Source organism: Cynoglossus semilaevis, chromosome 4 (genome assembly GCF_000523025.1).
Source record: "Cynoglossus semilaevis isolate Cse_v1.0 chromosome 4, Cse_v1.0, whole genome shotgun sequence".
Taxonomy (NCBI): domain Eukaryota; kingdom Metazoa; phylum Chordata; class Actinopteri; order Pleuronectiformes; family Cynoglossidae; genus Cynoglossus; species Cynoglossus semilaevis.
In genome coordinates this window covers 3,689,598-3,702,962 of record NC_024310.1, presented here as the reverse complement: position 1 = coordinate 3,702,962, position 13,365 = coordinate 3,689,598, and the positions used below count along the sequence as shown (strand labels likewise).

The 13,365-nt window shown below is 41.1% G+C and overlaps 1 protein-coding gene across 1 annotated transcript in view; it reads left to right on the top strand.

Moving 5' to 3' along the window:
* Positions 1 to 3,068: 3,068 nt before the first annotated feature.
* Positions 3,069 to 13,365, top strand: part of igsf11 (immunoglobulin superfamily member 11) — a 78,738-nt gene continuing 68,441 nt past the window's right edge. The window contains exon 1 of the mRNA XM_017032191.1: positions 3,069 to 3,235. Within this exon, the coding sequence (XP_016887680.1) occupies positions 3,175 to 3,235 (61 nt within the window). The 5' untranslated portion in view covers positions 3,069 to 3,174. The remainder of the gene's footprint in view (positions 3,236 to 13,365) is intronic.

The following is a 13,365-nucleotide window of genomic DNA, read 5'->3' as shown; positions in this document are numbered from 1 at the left end:
AGATGTGACAACAACAACAACAAGGTCTTTGTTTCAAACGGCACATGCTTTCATATCTAAAAAGACCAAAAAAAATCATAAATATGTTCAGACAATGATCCAAACTTACTAAAAGTTAAATAATTGAGTGGTTATCTGGGGTCAGTGGCTAAACAAAAAAGAAATAATCCAATAACATAAATACATAATTAGGTGTCCACTCTAAATTGACTTTTAATATGAATGTGAGTATAAATGGTTGTCTCTATATGTGGCCCATGTGTGTAAGAATGAATGGTTGTCTCTATATGTGGCCCATGTGATGAACTGGTGAACCATCCTGCCTTTACCCAATCACATGTCATAAACTGGAAATAAAGATCCACCAGAGCAGGGAAATAAAAAATATTAAATATATTTTTTTTAACTGACGTTCCTAAATGAAACACCTGCTGTGGAGTATGCAGCATTTTTTAAAGAAAACTACATCTTCTGTTTGTGTTCTTTTTAATGCAGTACTATGAGCCCTAATGTTACTCCCACTCCCACTGATGGTGCTCTTATCTAGCGTCCAATTCAATTATTCAGCGCTCCCACTGTGCACCTCCTCTTTCAGGATGAGAGTCCCAGTGGGCTGAAGTCACACTCAGTGGGATCCTGCAGATCCGCTCTGATATTTGTCAAGTCCCAGATCAAAACCAGTATCCTAATTGTCTCCCTCTCTCCCTGGTCTCTGCCGGAGCGCTGGTGTTTAAGGCCAGCGGGCATCTATAATAGATTTAACCATCCATTATTTGTCTTCTCTTCTTCTTGTTGTTCTCCACCTCCTTTATTCAACCCTCATCTGTTGGGTGCATTTTTGCCTTCCAGTATATTTTCATGGGTCATCGTCCACTGCATGTCCACAGAAATGTGATTTACGTTTATCTCCAAACTCTAGGTCTGATCTGATCTGACCCCATCATGAAAACCTCAGCATCTCCATCTCTGCCAGCCTCTTGTTTTTTTTGGGCCGTGCCTTCGTCAGTAAACAGAGTCAGCCTCTTGTTTTTTTGGGCCGTGCCTTCGTCAGTAAATCATGCATCACAGTAAGTCTCACTTGTGTTTTATAAACCACCGCCTCCACTCTACGTGACCTATCGTCAAAGTCACGGCAGCTTCAGCCACTCGTCCCAGACGTGGACGGGTGGTTCTTCGAAAGTCTCTGCCTCTGTTTCCTCTCCTCCACTGCCGCTCCATCAGCGGCTCAGTGTCACCTGAATTATGCTGCTGTTCTCCATCCTTCTGTGTGATGCACAAACATTCACCTGTCTCTCCACAGGGTCATTTCACCTCCTCATCTGCCATTTTATTGCTGTCCCCTCAAAAAGGGTTCACATCTCTGATTAATGCATTCGTGCTGGTTTATAGAAAAGAAAGGGAGGATGGATGTAAAGGTGACGAGGCAGAGAGGAGGTTGGAAAAAGCAAAAAAAAAAAAAAAAAGAGCAGGAAAGATTGCATGTGAGGAAGAAAGGAAAAAGTAATGGATGAAGAACTTCAGTTCAGGGTGAAGAAAGGAAAAGGGGAAGAAAAGAAAAAGTGCAAAAATAACTTCAAAGTATTCAAAGGATTAAAGGATCTGTGCACGTCCAGGCAGTGGTGCCATATTTGAAGGTGATTATGCTTTTATGATCCTTAAAAAGAACTGTACTAATAATTCATGTTTGAATGTTTTTCATGAGAAAACGACAACGTGAAACATCTTCCTTTTTAAATAAATTCCCTACTTAGTCTGCTGTATTTACTGCTCACATATACTGATTATATATATGTAAATATGAAGATATTGACCAAACACAATTTATAAATAGTCCACCGCAGGAGGGCGCGCTGCTCTCTCCCTCTCTCTCTCTCTCTCTCTCTCTCTTTCTCTCGATCGACTGGCGTCAGCGGTGTCTTAGCAACAGCCGAGTTAGCTTTAATGTCCGTCAAATGTACAGTGAAACAGGAAACAGCTACGTTGATGTTTACAAAATAAAAGTCCAGATGATTTTATTTTTCTTGTTTTGAAGATTCACCTTCCAAGATGGACCTTAGTCAGTAGTCACCTCAGTACCACAGGGGTGTCATTTTCACTGGGGGGGGAGGGAGGCGGAGCATTATTACTGACAATACAGTAAATGGAAGACTGTATAGATGCAACCATTGCACTCCATAACATATTAATACATGTTTCTGCAATTGATTATTATTTATTCAAGTTACAAATATTGTACAATGCTGTGAAATAAAAAAAAGTTTTCATTGATCAGGTCTTGTGGGCCACACAAAATGACTTGATGGACCACATTTGGCCCCAGGCCTTGAGTTTGACACCTGCTGTTCACACTGACCACAGTGTGAATGCGATTTGTTTTATTAACATTGCAAACAGAGATTGTTAAATGCAGTGTCTACTCCGAAGTTCACCTTAATTGTTCGTTGTATATATGACATTTTGTCGAAACTTATTTTGGTCTAATCACCAATCCGCCTCAGGGTTTGCCACTTCACGCCATGACATTTCTTTCAATTTATTGTGAAAAATTAGCCCGGAAGTGGTATGATTTCTCATAGGTGCGCGTCTTATTTGCACGTCGGCTGAGCTCCAGCAGAACAGAGGTGAAACCATGGAGCGCAACAAGACGCGCTGCAGGAGAAACACGCGGAGCGGCGTGGAGAAGCGTCGACCTGTGGTCGGTCTGTGAATCAGTGTCATCAGCAGCAGCTGGGAGGTTTTTATTTAGCACCAGGTGGACGTCGACTTTGGTTTTTCTTTCTTTCTACTGTGCGTAAACTCACGGCAGAGGTGCCGTTAGGAACAGAATCTTGGAATAACCAAGAGCGTTTGATGTATTAAAGGCGAAAAGAAGAAGAAGAAGAGGGAGAAGAAGGAGAAGAAGACGCGGAGACGAGAGTCCAGAACGTCAATGATTTCTGAATTATTTGTCTTTTCGCTGCGTGAACAACACTGACTGTTTTTTGTCTGACGTTTTTACAAAGACCGGGCACTTTTTTTGGAGTAAATTGATATTGCAGCTGTGATTTCATATAGAAGGAGAAACACTTCTTTTTTTTTTTGGAGTAAACTGATATCGCAGCTGTGATTTCATATAGAAGGAGAAAGAATTTGACTAAAATTAAAACACCGAGTCGCTCAGGAAACTCAGGAATCATGTTGAAGTTCCAGAACTCGGACCTGTGGATCGCCTGGATGGTCTGTTTCTGCCTGGAGGGTAAGTTGACCGACAGTGATGAACTTCTTCTGCTTCTTCTCCAAACTTTTACAAACCTTTGATCCATCATTGCTACAAATGTCTACTGCCCCCCATGTTTATCACGGTTACAAATCTACTTTTCACGTGTTTAATTTAGTACAGTCTTGTTTCTGGGTCTTAAATTGCGCACCTTCTCCTCCTCTTCCTCCTCGTTCTCTTCGCTCTGCGGAGGCGCATGGCACAGACATCATCTCCTCTAATACTGTATGTTTGGATCAGGCTGATAAATCCCCGGCATTTCCACCCAACTAAAGCCTTAAAAACAGATTTAGACAGTTTTTTTCCCCTTCAGTATCCACTGTCCACAATGCCGTCGCTCCCAAAAGCACTTTTACCGTCTCATCTCTAATGCGCCCTGGCGTGACAGTGTCGCTTTTACGCGTCTTACACGGCACACAAAAACACATTTGTGGCTTAAAAACACTCGCATTTATTGCTTTTAAACGTGGCTCAGCAGCGGGGGAGTGTGTTTTGAAATAGAAACGCAGCAGACGGTGCAGGGCTGCGCTGCTAATCCGACCGATTAACGGGGCACATGGTGGTCAAGCGGTGCAGGACAGGGCAACAGACCTCGGACCTCAGTGAGTCCTGGTGCTGGTCTGTAGAACCGTATTGAATTTACAAACTGGTCAATAAATAACTGAAAATAATTTATAAACATAAACCCAGTTTAAATATATTTTGTGTTTGTGACTATTCTCATGGGTAAATGAACAAAAGTTTAAATATATTTTGTGTTTGTGACTATTATTCAATGTGTATCCTATCATCTATCCATCCATCCATTCATCTATCATCCATTCATCCATCCATCCGTCTAATGTTCTTATGATTCTTCTTTTGTTCTTTTGGCTTTGTTGTTTTTACGATCCTCTTCAGAGGAAAACTGGTGATAAAGCACGGTGGTGCAGCGTGTAAACACTGTATATGATTGACAGTTTGACTCTCCAATAGGAGCCAATTGCACACTTTGTCACTTTCCCTTTGTGATATACATCACACAGCACTGCCCAGATGTTTTATTGACCCGGACCCAATGATTGAGACACAAAACTTGAACAGAGAATTTGGAAATTAAGTTAGAAATAAATTAACTTTGAATTATTTAGAGATGTTGTATCTCCCGAAGCACCGAAAATGAGTGTCAGGAATTTACACACCCTCGTTGTTTTAAATTAAATAACTGTGTCTAATTCTCATATGTTCTACACTCACACTGAAGCCGTGGAGACCGGAGAAAACGTGCGTAAATGATTAATGTCTCTCATTAAAAGAGCGTCATTAGTGGAATGTATTTATGCGCGGCAGACAAAGGACTAATAACAAATGGAGTTGGTCTGAAATATGAGTCTGTTAAATAGAAAATAAATGAGGGAGGTTATTTATATATATTTATATATATAAACCAACTTATTTCACACATTGTAGCAACAAATAAATGGTAGAAAAATGCAAATAGAGTCTTACAAAGACTGAAGCAACATTCCCACTGATATCACAAACACAAACGCACACATGTTGACGTGTCAATTTGAACACGACAACAGCGTGAGATTGAATTTAGCCTTGATTGCCTCGGCGTTTCACTCCGCTGCCCCCTTGTTTACCTGAGTGGACACACGGCGTCTTGTCAGCTTCACTCAGGGTTACACACACACACATACACGTATGTGCACGGTGAGATTAAATCTGTCGGTATGAACCTTTTGTCTGAAGCCGATACCAAATAGAGAGAGCGATCCTCTCCGTGAGTCCCAGAGAGGCTGGTGCTCTGTGCAGTTATTGCCTCAGTTATTGCACCCAGTGAAGCTCCTTGTCGACAGATGACTTGTACCAGTGCAGCAGTGTGTGAGCTCAGCAGCTTTATTAACAAATGCACTTGTTCAGGAGAAAGCTGCTGGCTGACAAGTTGGTTTTTTTTTCTTGGTGGGAAGCATAGAGTTTCTATAAATAACATTCTGATGCAGCAAAGTCAGTATCGATTGAGGTTGTTTGTTGTGACTGTTTCTACTGATCTCCACTTTTTTCATGTCAGACATTGTCACCATATTGATCTGAGCTGTCTGAGCTATTACTACACTCCCAGTGGCTTTTGGCTGGGACATGAATCATTTTTCCTTTAGCCCTTAAGGTCTCTGCCAAAGATTTGGGTAAAAATATTTAAAAGAAATATTATATGACACACTTATATTTACTCATCTTAATCACTTGTCGCTTCAATCATATTTAGTGTACCTTACAATAAACATAATGGTAAATATTTTCCAAATATACATGTTATATAGTTCTATATTTTCCTTTGATTAACTTCCATCCATCCATTTTCATCCGCTTATCTGTTACTGGGTCGCGGGGCAGTAGTCTCCATGACCGCCACCCAAATCACACTGCAGCGTACCAACCCCCCTGAACCTTCCTGCGGGTGGTGAGTCCACTGGAAGGTACCAACCGCCCCGACTGGGATTCGAACTTGCCCACCAATGACAGAGACATTGCCCCTGGGCCAAAGCACCACTTTTGATTAACTTACAAAAGTAAAATCTAATTACGATATTCTGTTGTGTTCAACGTACGTTTCTTTTTTTTTATTTTCGAGGATTTTAGTGAATATATATATATAACAGATATCGGCATAAAGTTAACATCAACATCCCTGATATTATTTAAAAAGAAAATCCTGCTTCAGCTGTATCTGATAAGTAGGTTTTTCCTGCTCTTCGCTCTGCTAGCCACTAAATAGGAGCAGCTGGAACAAGAGTGTGGGACAGATGGAACTTTCCACCTCGATTATTTTTCACCCTAAAAATAGATTCAAAAAGAAAAAATTAAAAGAACGCAGGGTTCAGTTCCACAGTGTGTGTTCCAGTGTGTGTCGAGGTGACGGAGATGTTCTGAACTTCAGATGTGTAGGGATGAATAAATGATGGATTGATATTTGGGGGAGAGACAGCACAGCAGCCGTCTGGTCCCAGGGTCTCCTAGGCACACATTAGACCGGGTCCAAGAGTGTCTTCACACGGGCGACTCTGCTGGAGGGCAGCCGGCCAAATGTCTTGGGCGACCATCTGATGTGGTCAAGATTTGAGGTTTTTTTATGCTTCAAGATTTTTGGCCTGCTTGGTTGGCTGTGTGATTAATCAGTGATTCACGGGTGTGTGAGCAGCAGGGCTTGACCACTGAAGCCAAAATGTAATCAGTTTTAGAAGAATCAACAGTCAGCGTTTTATCGGTCATTGCATCCATAGAGTCGACACTAGTCTGATAAATAATAATCTATATTTCCAAAATCATTAAATACACAGAATTTAGAATGTTAGCAAGTTCAACTACGAACCAACACAAAAGTGAAAATTCAATTGTCGAAACTTGATTTGCATGTGAGAAAACAAGCGTATTGACGTGCTCTGGGTGCAGGTCGCTCAGTGTCAGGTGATGTGCTTGGAAAGGCTATTTTTGTCTATCTACAGGACACATTTTTACTATGAATTGTATACATTGAGTTGAGCACCTGGCTCTACCCCAGAGCTGCTCCTGGATCGTCATGTCCATGTGACCTCCTCGGGGGAACCTGAGGTGTCCAGCTCAGACGGTGTCTCTGAAGGATCAACCCAGCCACCTTCAGGTCTTTTGACTTGATAATCTCATTCCTTTCCTCATGACCGCAGGTCAGAGTGGGAACAGAGACAGAATGATAGATGTTTGAGGCCAGTTCTTCTGATTCTGATGCCTTAATGTCAAATGACTGGTTCTCTGTATATTTGACTCTAGATTCGGGTTGACCATCAACTTCTCCAGACTGGAGATAATTGTATTAATTCAAAAAAATGTATTCATTAAGTTAATGAAATGATAAATATAGTGTTGTAATGAATGTGTGTTGAGTTGGACCTCAGTATCACAACCGTGTTTATTAAAGAGTTACGAATATATGAATATTATTTAGAAACAGAGTTTTCTACATCTGGACTGCAACAAATATAAAGTGCATTTATACATGATGATAGAACAATGGGTTGATAACACACTGTGACAGGTCGCACTGTATCACTGGAACTAAATCTTTCATCATATACAGTATATATATATATATATATATATATACTGTATATGGTGATGCAGGCACGTGTACAAGTGTGTTGAGTGTGTGACAAGCTCTGGGCTTATACATATTTAAAATAGATGTTTCCCCGGTGGTGCGGCACCCTGATGCTGCACTCCTTGATATGAGCTGTTTTGCTTGACTGGCTGACTTGAGGTTTGACAGAACCTTTGCTGACAGGACTCACGCAGCAGATCAGTTATTCTGCAGACATTTGGGGCATGAACATACAGCATTAGAGAAGCCGCTTTGGAAAAGTGTTACTTTATATAAAAGAAATGCATTAAGTTTTTGGTAATAACCAAGTTTTAGTGGTTTATCCAAGGAAGGCTACTTTATAACATATTAATACTTAATATTAATATGTTATAAATTAATATTTTTTTATTTTTAAATCCTACATTTCCTTTAAGTTCATTGCAGAAAATATTTAATAATTAAGTTTTTAAATATTTTACTTTGTTCACTGCTCAGATCTACGTGTGATATACAGGGCGTGGCATCAACAGAGTAAGGACAAAAAATGAGTTAAGACTTTTAGAACGTCATGAGAACGGCGTTAAAGCTCATCACTAGCCACAAACTGTGGCACGCTGAGCTTCAACAGAATAATTGTTTTGCTCCACAGAATCATGTGCAGTGTCACATGGCCAACATGATGATAAAAGTGAAACCTGCTTTTGAGCAGTAATCTGACTCAGAGTCGTGTAAACAGTTTTAAAATGACAAAAACATCATAAATATATAGTTATGAAAAGCCATAAAATGAGTGCCAGGAATCGAACCCTCCATCTGTACTTCAGTAAAAGGCTGTTTGTAAAAACAGACACATCTGTTCACACTTCACTGTTGGTTTCAATCCATGTTAATTGACTTATTACACCAACACACCTCGCTTTACTGCACTACGTGTGTGTGTGTGTGTGTGTGTGTGTGAGAGAGAGAGAGCTGTTGTGCCTGTGAGTGAGTGTCTGCCACAGGCTTGTTAAGGTATTACTGAGAATGGCTGCAGTGTTTATCATGGTGAGCTCTTATGAGCCCAGATCAATGACACAGGAAATGCTCCTGCACACACAGTATTCCCTCAAGAGAGCACTAATAGGCTGGACACACGTGTGTGTGTGTGTGTGTGTGAGTGTGTGTACACTGGGGCCGCTGTGTTTTCCTGTTAAATAAATGACTGTGGATCCCAGAGGACCAAGCCCCCACCGCTCCTCCCCCACCCCCGTCCTCCCAACTGTAATGACTTCATCACTTTTATCCACCATTTGTAAGCCCGACAGTAACATTTGTTTTTTTGGGGGGGTTCATTAGGCCCCTCCACAGTCCCCAGTGAGCTCCCAGTTAACTGGTGGAAACCTCACAACAGACGCCTGAGGAACACAGTCGTCTGTTTACAGTCGGTTTGTCAACACGTGTTTGTCCAAATCAATGAAAGAAATACAGAGGAAATGGAATTTCATATTGAAAATGCAGCAGCATCTGAGCCAGTGCAGAGCTTCATTGTTTTCTACTTCATCTAACTTCTGAATTGGAACTGGAAAAATCTGTGGTTGAAATCCTGTATCTTAGGCAAAGAAAGTGTCATTGAATGTCTCGAAAAGCACTAATAAATTAAAAAAAAAGAAATATATTTTGACATATTTATCTTTGTTTTAGTATACTTTATATACGTTTATTTATACTCTTGAGTCTGTTGTCTTTCTCTCCTGTCATCTCATCTCATCTCTTATCTGATCTGGTCTGGTCTGGTCTGGTCTAGATTTTAACATTGTTAGTTATGCAAAGGACAAATCCTAATAGTTGGATTCTGATGATGAGACATGAGTGACTTCTAGGAAGTGCTCGGTTAAGTAGCCCCGCTCCGAGAACTGCTGATGTGACTCAGTATAAATTATGAAAAGGATTTTGAGTCAAACTTGTCCTCATCAGTCGTGACCTGGAGTTACTTGCACCAGTCAGCCACTCACAACTTTCCACTCAGGAAAAGTCCAGTTCAAGTTTTTGCAGAGGTCACGCAGAGATCAGCTTTAGGTTCCTGTGGTGTAAGAGAAAGCAAATACCTCGATAAAATACACATAACCCCCCCCCCTCCAACCCGACATACTGTAGCTCCGAGGTCAAAGGTGCAATGATTCACTTACGTAGGATTATAAATTACACGTAAATGTACATGTAATTTATAATCCTGGAGAGTGTTTTCTAAACCAAACTTAAGACCACATTATAAACAGTTTTTATACCATAAATATGAAATACATGGTGGCCTTTTAAGTTAAAAAACTTGCCTCTAGACCACTTAAAGCACGTGTCAAACTCAAGGCCCGGGGGCCAAATGTGGCCCGCCAAGTCATTTTCTATGGCCCGTGGTAGCTTAAAAAGCATTTAATACGGTCCATGCAGCTGAGTTTCCTAACCCAATAAATTTAAAGGTTTTTTATGACACAATCATATTTGACACATCTGACAAATAACTACTTACATTCTCATTCACTTCCACCGTTGACCAAGTGAAACTGACTATGTCTACTGTTCACCGACCTCCAGATACGGCTGATTTTACAGCTATTTGGAGTTCACTACGAGGCAAAACCACACTGCATGTCAAAGAGTGAACAGATTCTTCCCAGACGTCAGACTGACATCCACCACTCATAATATATGGACTGTAATATAGTGGTGTGAGCTGCAGCTACAGCAGCCCGGCAGGAAGGATGCAGAATGAACTATTAACTGTGGCGGCTTTTGAGGTCAGGAGTTTTCTGACACGAGTGACTCCCGGAGCCAAATTATTTTTCCACTGCACTCCCCGGTGTATAACCGCCGTGCATCGCTAATTTGAAATTGATTGATAATTGATCTGCACATCAACCAAATGACCTCACAACACTTGATGAACCCAGGGCTTGTGCTTGCGGATGTCACACTTGGAGATAATACAGATCCTGTGACCTGCTTTGAGTGCATGCTGGTCCTCTGGGTCGTCTTGGCCAGATAATTACACAGGCTCCACAAATACTGAGTGGAAAAGTCATATTTTAAAGGAGCACGGTCTTGTAACGTTCCCATCGTAACCATGACGTCATGTTCTTCCATCGTCCTGAGAAGTAAACTCACATTCTGTTTTGGTTGTGAATTTGTGTGTGCTCCGTTTTCCCCCCTTTGTCTGTGGTAATGACCTCAATCAAATCTGACAGCAGCATAGTTTACCCCGGTCCTTTGCCCCATTTTCTTTGAAGATAAACCAATTCAGTTTCTTTTGAAACAATGCGGTTGGGGTTAATGGAGGAGCTGAACGCAGCCCTGTAATCTGAAGGTATGCAGTAATGGAGGAAAAATGGCAGAACATGAGAAAAAGAGCAACGATGGCAGAAGAGAGCAGAGTGAAAAGAAGAGGAAGATTCTCCTGCATTAAATATGTCCAGGGTTTTTTTCACAGGCATCGTGGACAAAACCACTGCTGTTTCAAACACACAGCTCTGGTATTTGAGGTCACTGTGTACAGTCAGCAGTGGAAAAAAAAAAGAAAATATGACCAAGTTTTTCTGCCTGTCCTGCTTGACTGTTTTAAAGTTGTTTTAGTGTTGTTAAATTGTTTTTAGTATTTTAGTTTAATTAGTTTGAGTTGTGTTAGGCCTATTTTGAATTTAAAAAAAGAAGAAAATAAATAGGTTATGTTAGGTTTGGATCCACCGTAGTTCCGATAATTCTTCTACAGCTGTGTTTCATGTTTTCTGGCACTTGCAATAACGTTTTGAGCATCAAAGGATATAATATGCTCTGCCAAACACTACTACGTTTATGTTGTGCTTTTTTATATGCTGGACCTGTTTTTGTTTTGACGTTCCTTGAGTAAAACCTAATGAATATTTCACCGTGCCATAAACCTGATAACTTGATTTTCTGCTGCAGTAAAACTGTGATATTTTCTATATTAAAACATTCGTCTGTTGTCGGCTGATTTATATTTGTAGACAATGCACAAAGACCCCTCACCAGAGTAGCTGTGCAGTATTATTGTCTGCTAAGAAGCCACAGCAGCATGAGACGTCCGTGCAGGAGTGGATGACCAGCTCGGGCTGTGACACACTTTTACTCCCACTAAGTGTGCTAACTGCCTGAATTGCTCCCTGTAGGAAAAAAAGATGTACAGCAGCTCTCAGTAGTTTCATTATTAGCCCCTCTTTTATACTGTGCCCCAGAGCTTTGCTGCCGCTCTCTCTCTCTCTCTCTCTCTTTTTCTGTCCCTTGCAGGTGTCTCTCTTCCAAAAGCTCCAAATTTACTTTCTCTCCCTTGACCTACATTCCTTTACATTTCTCCCGATCACACCTATGCCCTTGTGTTTGTGTCTCATGTCTCTCTTGTCCTTCCATCCTCCTCCACAGATGGAAACAGTCCCAGCACTTTGTGATGAAGGGCAGAGATTTGAACGCGCCTTAATTCGTCTCAGTTTCAGTCTAAAACCTTGTGATGTATGTAAACATCTATGTGGGTTTCAAATGTAACTGGACATATACATGTACTCCCAAATGTGAAAAACATTAGGCAAGGTTTTTATGTAATAGATCCACCAGGGGGCGATACTGAGTTCAGACTTTCTTTTCTGGGCAGACTTTTTTTCTTTTTCCAGACAGTAACAAACATGGCGACGGTGGTGGAGGTCATGACGATGTTCGCACTCAGGGTGAGGTTCAAACCGAGGCGCCGCAGGAGACAGCGTTTGTTTATGGTGCCGTTAAACGATATCCCTGTTTCTGCCATTACTGTTGTCGCCTTCTTGTTGCAGCAAATGTCCCAAATTACGCGTTGAACAAATGTAGAGGTCAAATGAAAGGCACAGCGTTTGGGTATTAACTAGGCGACCGATGAGGTTAGAGGTAAAATAATGACTCCCATTTGTTTTTTTGTGTTTCTTTGCTGGCTTTGATGAAATCCTTGTCTCCTGCCTTCTTGAACAAACTGCTAACACACAACTGTAATTTGAAAATTAGACAGCGAGTGTGGCCCGGTTGTTCCTGTCGTGCACACGAGGAGTGAGCATGTCAGATCTGATGTATGAGAACAGCCTGGGAGAACTGTGTGTGAAGGCACAGAGGGAGACGGCAGAGAATGAGAGGGAGCGGGAGAGGAGAAAGGGAGGCACGAAAGTCCCATCTGTGAGTTAGCACAGCAGACTTCACCTTTACATGATCAGTGTGAGAACAGGAGGAGACACAGGTGGGACTTTGGACAAACACACTCGTGCAGTTCACGAGTCTCCGTACGGTACATTCAGATGCACCTGCACGAACGCATTGTTCACGCACATGCAGAGAGAACTGTGGCAGAAATGATGAAATACTTTAAAATACTGCACCGGATGTATTTGACTTGATCTTGATCTGTGTATTTTATACAGCATGCAGTGGTTGGTGGAAAAGTCAATGCGTTGTCAATGACCTGAAGACCTCGATACTACATTTGTATTCACATATGATGTGATCACATACATCTGCACAACACTTCTAAGATAAATACTACAAAAAAAAAAAACGCATGTATTTACAATTATTTTAAAAATGTTTTATAGGTTCCAGTGGACTCACCACCTGCAAGAAGGTTCAGGGGGGTTGGTACGGTGCAGTGTGATTTGGGTGGCGGTCATGGAGACTGCTGACCCCGCGACCTAGTAACGGATAAGTGGATGAAAATGGATGGATGGATGGATGGATGGATATTTTTAAGCTATTATGGTAATTTCAAAACATTCACTTATGTGATGTATATTTATTAAACATTTTAAATACTTGCTTATAATGATCTTATCTCTTGTAAATATATAAATATTTATATATACAGTAGTTTTTTTCTCTTCATTATAACTTGTATTGGCTGTAAAACTTAATGACCCCGAGGTCATGACATGTCATGGAGTATTCAGTAGAATGGCGTTCTTACTGTAGATATCTACATAAACGATACCATCGCCAGTGTTTTTAGCGTCGTGGT